The following is a 6000-nucleotide window of genomic DNA, read 5'->3' as shown; positions in this document are numbered from 1 at the left end:
TCCTGGTGGGTGCTTGAATGAGGAATGAGAATGAATCAAGTAAAGGAATGGCAGTGTTCAGGGCTGGATAAAGGCTGAGGCAGAGTTCTTTGTGCATCCGCACACTGAGGCCTGTCCCTCTCCTCACAGGTAGAGCCTTTGATCCTCAGGTCCCTCTTGTCCGATCCACGACCAGAGTTATTGGGGCCCTGGTGTTTGGTCATCACTTCCTCTCGGAGGAGCCCATCTTCCTGGAACTAATTCAAGCCATCAACCTTGGCCTAGCTTTTGTCAGCACTATTTGGCGCCGGGTAATTGGTTTTTGGGTAGACTGGTATGCAGGCCGTGGAAATGTCTGGATCCCAGTTGGGCAGGATCCTCAGCCAGGGTCTGGCTGGGAGGGTAAACATAGGCAGAAGGTGTGGCTGGGCCTAACTCTGGGTTCATCATGCTCTCATTTCTGTCTAGACAATCTGGAACTTTCCATGTAAAAGGCAGCCTGGAGATTTTTAAGTCAGAAATCCAGCCCATTTTTGAGCTCAGTATAGTGCTCAGCTGTCCTGACTTGGGACTGGTGCCTGAGTAGGCCCTGTGTGGACTATCCTCTCTGTAGCTATACGACATGTTTCCCTGGGCTCTCCGCTACCTCTCAGGGCCCCACCAGAAGATATTCCAGTACCACGGGGCTGTGCGGGGCTTCATCCACCATGAGATCATCAGGCACAAGCTCAGGACACCTGAGGCACCCAAGGATTTCATCAACTGTTACCTGTCACAAATCACCAAGGTTAGTCTGAAGCACAAGGTCATTGAGGGGCTGGGCTCCTCATTGCTCAACCATGAGCTCTGTTTCTCATGCTTAATTCATTCTGCAGACTTATGGCTTAAGAAAGGGTCTTTCCAAATCATTTGGGGTAGGGTCTAGCTTTGATGATCCCTCATGGAAGGCCTCACCCTCCCTGGGGAGTGGGTGGGGGATGGGATGGGGGAGTCTGTGAGGGGCATGTGAGGATGAGAGGGAGATGAAACTGGGATCGATATGTAAAATAAGAAAAAAAATTTAAAAAGAAAGAAAGGAAGAAAGGAAGAAAACAAAGGAAGGGTCTTTCAAGTCCAGAGCTGGCTTCTCTAAAGATGGTAGACTGCAAAGCAGAGGGCCTAGAACTTGACAGTAGTCTCCTACTAAAGCCAATCTAGTCCTAGGAGTTATCCCCTCCAAGGGGTCTCATCCTCAAGAAGTTCTGGTCCTATAAGTCTTGGGACAAGTCGACAACAGGGCTGTGCACAATGACTTCCCCTCACCCCACCAGGCCATGGATGACCCTGTCTCCACATTCAATGAGGAGAATTTGACCCAAGTGGTGATTGACCTGTTTCTGGGAGGCACCGACACCACGGCCACCACACTGCACTGGGCACTCATGTACCTGGTCCATCACAGAGCCATCCAGGGTAGGGTGCTCTCAGTTATACCCTGCCTAACCTCTCTAGTCTGTTTGTCCCATGGGGGCATTTGGCCTCAGGCACCGTGCTCCCATCACTCTGTTCTGTGGCTGGGGGTGTGTCTTGTTCTCGTCTCTGTGGCATGGGTATCATGAATAACTTTGAGTCAGACATGAGGGATATCAGTTGCCAGCCTGTGTGTGACTTGCTACATGACCTTGGGAAATCATTCTATCTCTCAGAACTGGTGTAACCAGGAAAACTTTCCTTCACTCATTCAGTTATGACTCAGCACCTACTAAGTGCCAGGTCTGGGTTAATGCTAAGATCACAGTTGTGAGAAACAAAGGCAGCTGGAGTTCTTCAAGAAACAAACCAGGCTATAGCCAACTGTGAGGGCAAAAGTACCTGCCCTGTGAGCCTTGGTTTCTTCGCATGTCGAATGAAGGCAACAGTTCCTAGGCCATGAGACTCACATCTGGGGCTTCCCCCATGGCACAACTGGTGGGGGTATGACTTAGGGCTGTGAACTTTAGCAGCTGTCTATCAGTGGGGGGGGGGGCTGGGTAGAGGTGTACAGTGGAATGGGGCTGGGCCAAGAGCATCTTCCCAAGACCCTCACTGAACCATCTATAGAGAAAGTGCAGCAAGAGCTGGACGAGGTGCTGGGTGCTTCGCAGGCCATCTGCTATGAGGATCGAGAGCGGCTGCCCTACACCCGTGCGGTCCTCCATGAGGTGCAGCGTCTCTGCAGTGTTGTGGCTGTGGGTGCTGTGCGTCAGTGCGTGACGTCCACCTGGATACATGGTTACTACGTGCCCAAGGTAAGGAGCCTGGAGTGGGTCCACGCCAGACCCAGCAGCTGCAGGAAGCATTCCTGCCCAGCATAGCCACTTACTACAGCTCTGCCAACCCGACAGCTATCAGTCAGTCAGTCAGTCAGTCACTTGTGGCATTTAGGATGTGGCTATGATAGAAAGCAGTCATTGGTAATCTTAAAGTCTCCTGTGTGTGGTTCAGGGGTATTTTAAGAAACTTCTTTCCAGTGTTTGTTGTCTACAGATATGTAGTTTGAGCACACCCAAGGTCCTAGATTTAACAGCCAATAATACAAAAACAAACCAACAAATAAAAGTCAGTAGTACACATCAGTAATACCAGAATTCAGGACATAGAGACACGGACATTAGGAGTTCAAGGTAATTTTCAGCTGCATCGCCAAGGCCAGGCTAGACTATATGAGATCCTGTCTCAAAAAACCAAAAGTGGAGGCTGGGGAGATGGTTCTGTGGTAAGAGCACTTGATCTTGCAGAGGGCCCTGGTCATCAGTGAGGGAGAGGCAAGGCAGTGGGAACCCGAGAGAACTGTCCTAGTCAGGGACAGAGAGCAAGGCACCAATGCACGTCAGTGCCCGGCTTGCATTTTCTACCCTTAACAGACCAGTGTCCCTTGCCTAGGACATGGTGCTAACTTACCCACTGTGGGTAGGTCTATCCACCTTAATGAACATAATCAGAATAATCCCCACAGCCAAGCTCAAGGCCCAGCTCCCAAGTGAGGCTAGATTGTGTTGAGTTGGCAGGTAACACTACTCAACACCCTGCTTTAACAACTGAGTAACAGCAACAGGCCCACCACAATGGATGCTCTTCAAGATGCCTCTGCCCAGACATTCTACATGATGGTGAACTTCAAGCTGCCTTTTACTGAGGACAGGCCAGAATGGAGTCCCCAGTAAGCAGATGGTTCTTGTAATCTGGGGGAAAGGGGTGCTGGCTTTTCATGTGTGGATATGGGGAGTTCTAACTCTGTTACACAAACAAAAATCAATCGGTGTTTTGCAAGGCACCAGATATCATTTGGGACAGGACACATAAGAGACCATACATAGCCACTTATGTCCCTTCATCTGAAGGTGATTACTAAGAACTCTAGTTGGACAGAGAGATGACTCAGTTGTTAAAGGCTAAGACTCACAATCAAAAGAGCAAGGATTGGTGACTTGGCTGAGGTGTGGCTTAGAGGTACAGTTCATGTGAGTGAAGTCTTGAATTTATTTCCCAACACCATGGGGGTTATGGGAGAGGGTCACAATGCAACTGGCTTTCTAATCTCAGGCAGAGACCCAGGGAAATTCCCTGCTGTAATGGGAGCACATGTAGTTCACTCAGGCACGAAGGGAAACACATGCCTCCCCAACACCTCTGTGCAAGTCACAAAGTGACCAGATCTGGGTGTCTTATTGGTTCAGATGGCTAGAGCCTGGCCTATTCCCTCAGCCCGAGTAGCACAACAACCTCAACAATAGTGTCTTCCAGAAGCCTTTGTGTCATCTGCCCTTGTGCTTCTTTGTCAGTTTTTGCTTGGGGTGCAGAGTTAAGTTTTTCAGAAGTTTTGTTTTGCTTTGTTTTTAAAATTAAAGCTTTCTTTGTCAAAACCAAGAAGCTGGCATTCAGTCTCCTGGTGCCTATGGGATGTTTGGCCTTGTTCTATGATAAATAACGCACAGGGTAAGAAGCCTTCACCAGAGCCCTGAAGCTGAGTGTCCTAAGAAGCCCGTTCTTCTTCGCTTGGATCTTTTATCATCTCCCTTCTCACTCCCCCCACCATCCTTCCTTCCTGTGCCAGGACTCAGGGTTAAACTCAGGGCCTTGTGAATGCTAGGCACATGCTGAACCACTGAGCTATGTCCCTAGCTGCTAAGGTTGTTTCTCTTTAGCCCAGGGCTCTTGGAAAGAAGTGTGGGTTATTGGGGCTGAAGTCTTTGGCTCTGCCTGCTCCCAGTTGCTCAGTGTGATTCTCTTTTCAGTTACACATTCACTTCACTTGTGAAACAGAGTGGGCACTGGGTTAGGGCTGCAGGGTAGGTTAGGGTTAGGAGTGAATGTGAAGGTGAGGGCATACTTATGGTCTCCTCTCCCCAGTACTAACCAGTCAAGTCTCCATGACTGTTTTTCCAACACTTGACCCCCCCCCACACACACACACACACATCTTTTCATTCCATTCTTGCTTTCCCCCATTGTGAGCTGCCATGAATCCAGAGGAATGAGACCCAGTTCCTTAATGGGTGTGTGCCTGGAGGGAGGGCCACTGAGGGTCTGTCTGCTAGATCTCCTTGAGTCCTGGGCACCCTGGTCACCCCCACCCACATACTGGTGTTACTTTAGCCTCAGGCCAAAGCTGGAAACTGGGCAATCTGAACCTCCATGAGCCACACCAGCTCTTCTCTGCAGGGCACCATCATCTTGCCCAATCTGGCCTCTGTGCTGCATGACCCCGAGTGCTGGGAGACCCCTCAACGGTTCAACCCTGGCCACTTCCTAGACAAGGATGGAAACTTTGTGGCCAATGAGGCTTTCCTGCCCTTCTCTGCGGGTATGAGGCACAGTGCTGGGTCCTGGAGTGGGAACGCCGTCCCCTGCCACTCTCATTTCTCCCTCTGCTTCCAGGGCATAGGGTGTGTCCTGGAGAGCAGCTTGCGCGAATGGAGCTCTTCCTGATGTTTGCCACTCTCCTCAGGACCTTTCAGTTTCAGCTACCAGAAGGGAGCCAAGGCCTCGGGCTGCGATATGTCTTTGGGGGGACACTGCAGCCTCAACCCCAGAAGATTTGTGCAGTATTCCGCCTGGGCAGCCTCAGCCCTAGAGAGGAAGGCCTGTAGTTGCCTAGGAGTAAGCAGACTTGCCACTCCAGCCCACTCCCCGCAAAGATCTGCAGTCTGTCAGCCCTACAAAATTAGAGGATGGGTTTTTACCTAGCTCAGCTGCCCATAGCTTTCACACAAGCTTGATGGTAATTCCAGAAAATGGACGAGCAACAGTCCAGCAATAGTAACTAACTGGGTTTGGGTGGTTCGGTTCTTAGAATAGGATGTGATGGAATAATCTTTTTATAAACAGTGAGGATGTCTAGTGAGATAGTCCTTCTGTGGCACTGACCACGCCCGTTTGGGGGTGGAGCCATGGGCGGATGCGACCTGTGGAAGGAGGTCTGAGGAAGAGCCCAGAAAAGCTCTTCTTGGTGGGACTCGGACAGGAGAGCATCGGGTGGAATTTCCTGGTGTTCATCTGTCTAGGTTGTAAGTTATTTCTCCCTGAATAAACATCAATTTGGCCTATTTGTTTATCCTGATCCTTATTTAACCGCAATAAGGATGTGTCACTCTGATTGGTTTATTAAAAGGCTGAACAGCCAATAGCTAGGTAGGATTTATAGGCACAGGCGACACTGGGAAGAAGAGCAGAAATGTCAGCATGCAGAGGAAGCAGCGTGAGCAATATAGAGTAAAGGTAACTGAGCCACATAAAAGAACGTAGGTTAAAAGATATGGGTTAATTTAAGTTATAAGAGCTAGTTAGAAATAAGCCTAAGCTATTGGCCCAGCTTTCATAATTAATAATAAGTGTCAGTATCATTATTGGGGAGCAGATGCTCCCAACAAAAAATTTCAAAAACAGTAGGATAATTATGTTTTGGCAGAAGAGGATTTTATAACATTTGGTAAGGTTTGATGCCAATTCCCATTGATCATTTAGGGGAAATAAGTGTCACAATGTAATAGCCAAGTGGATTCC

The 6000-nt window shown here is 49.3% G+C and overlaps 1 protein-coding gene across 1 annotated transcript; it reads left to right on the top strand.

Annotated features, from left to right (window-relative positions):
* Positions 1-565: 565 nt before the first annotated feature.
* LOC127227176 (cytochrome P450 2J5) lies at positions 566-5087 on the top strand. Its single transcript, XM_051191488.1, has 5 exons — positions 566-766; positions 1290-1431; positions 2059-2246; positions 4660-4801; positions 4876-5087. Exons 1-5 carry the CDS (start codon positions 602-604, stop codon positions 5085-5087), a joined length of 849 nt encoding a protein of 282 aa, XP_051047445.1. The 5' UTR covers positions 566-601.
* The last annotated feature ends 913 nt before the right edge of the window (positions 5088-6000 follow it).

Source organism: Phodopus roborovskii, unplaced genomic scaffold, assembly GCF_943737965.1.
Source record: "Phodopus roborovskii unplaced genomic scaffold, PHOROB, whole genome shotgun sequence".
NCBI classification, from domain to species: domain Eukaryota; kingdom Metazoa; phylum Chordata; class Mammalia; order Rodentia; family Cricetidae; genus Phodopus; species Phodopus roborovskii.
This window is presented reverse-complemented; position numbering and strand designations above follow the sequence as displayed.

Coding starts and splice junctions, on each gene's coding strand:
- LOC127227176 (XM_051191488.1), top strand. CDS start 602: ATGTTTCCCTGGGCTCTCCGCTACCTCTCAGGGCCCCACCAGAAGATA. Junction 1,432..2,058: donor CCATCACAGAGCCATCCAGG/GTAGGGTGCTCT, acceptor AACCATCTATAG/AGAAAGTGCAGCAAGAGCTG. Junction 4,802..4,875: donor TTTCCTGCCCTTCTCTGCGG/GTATGAGGCACA, acceptor CTCTGCTTCCAG/GGCATAGGGTGTGTCCTGGA.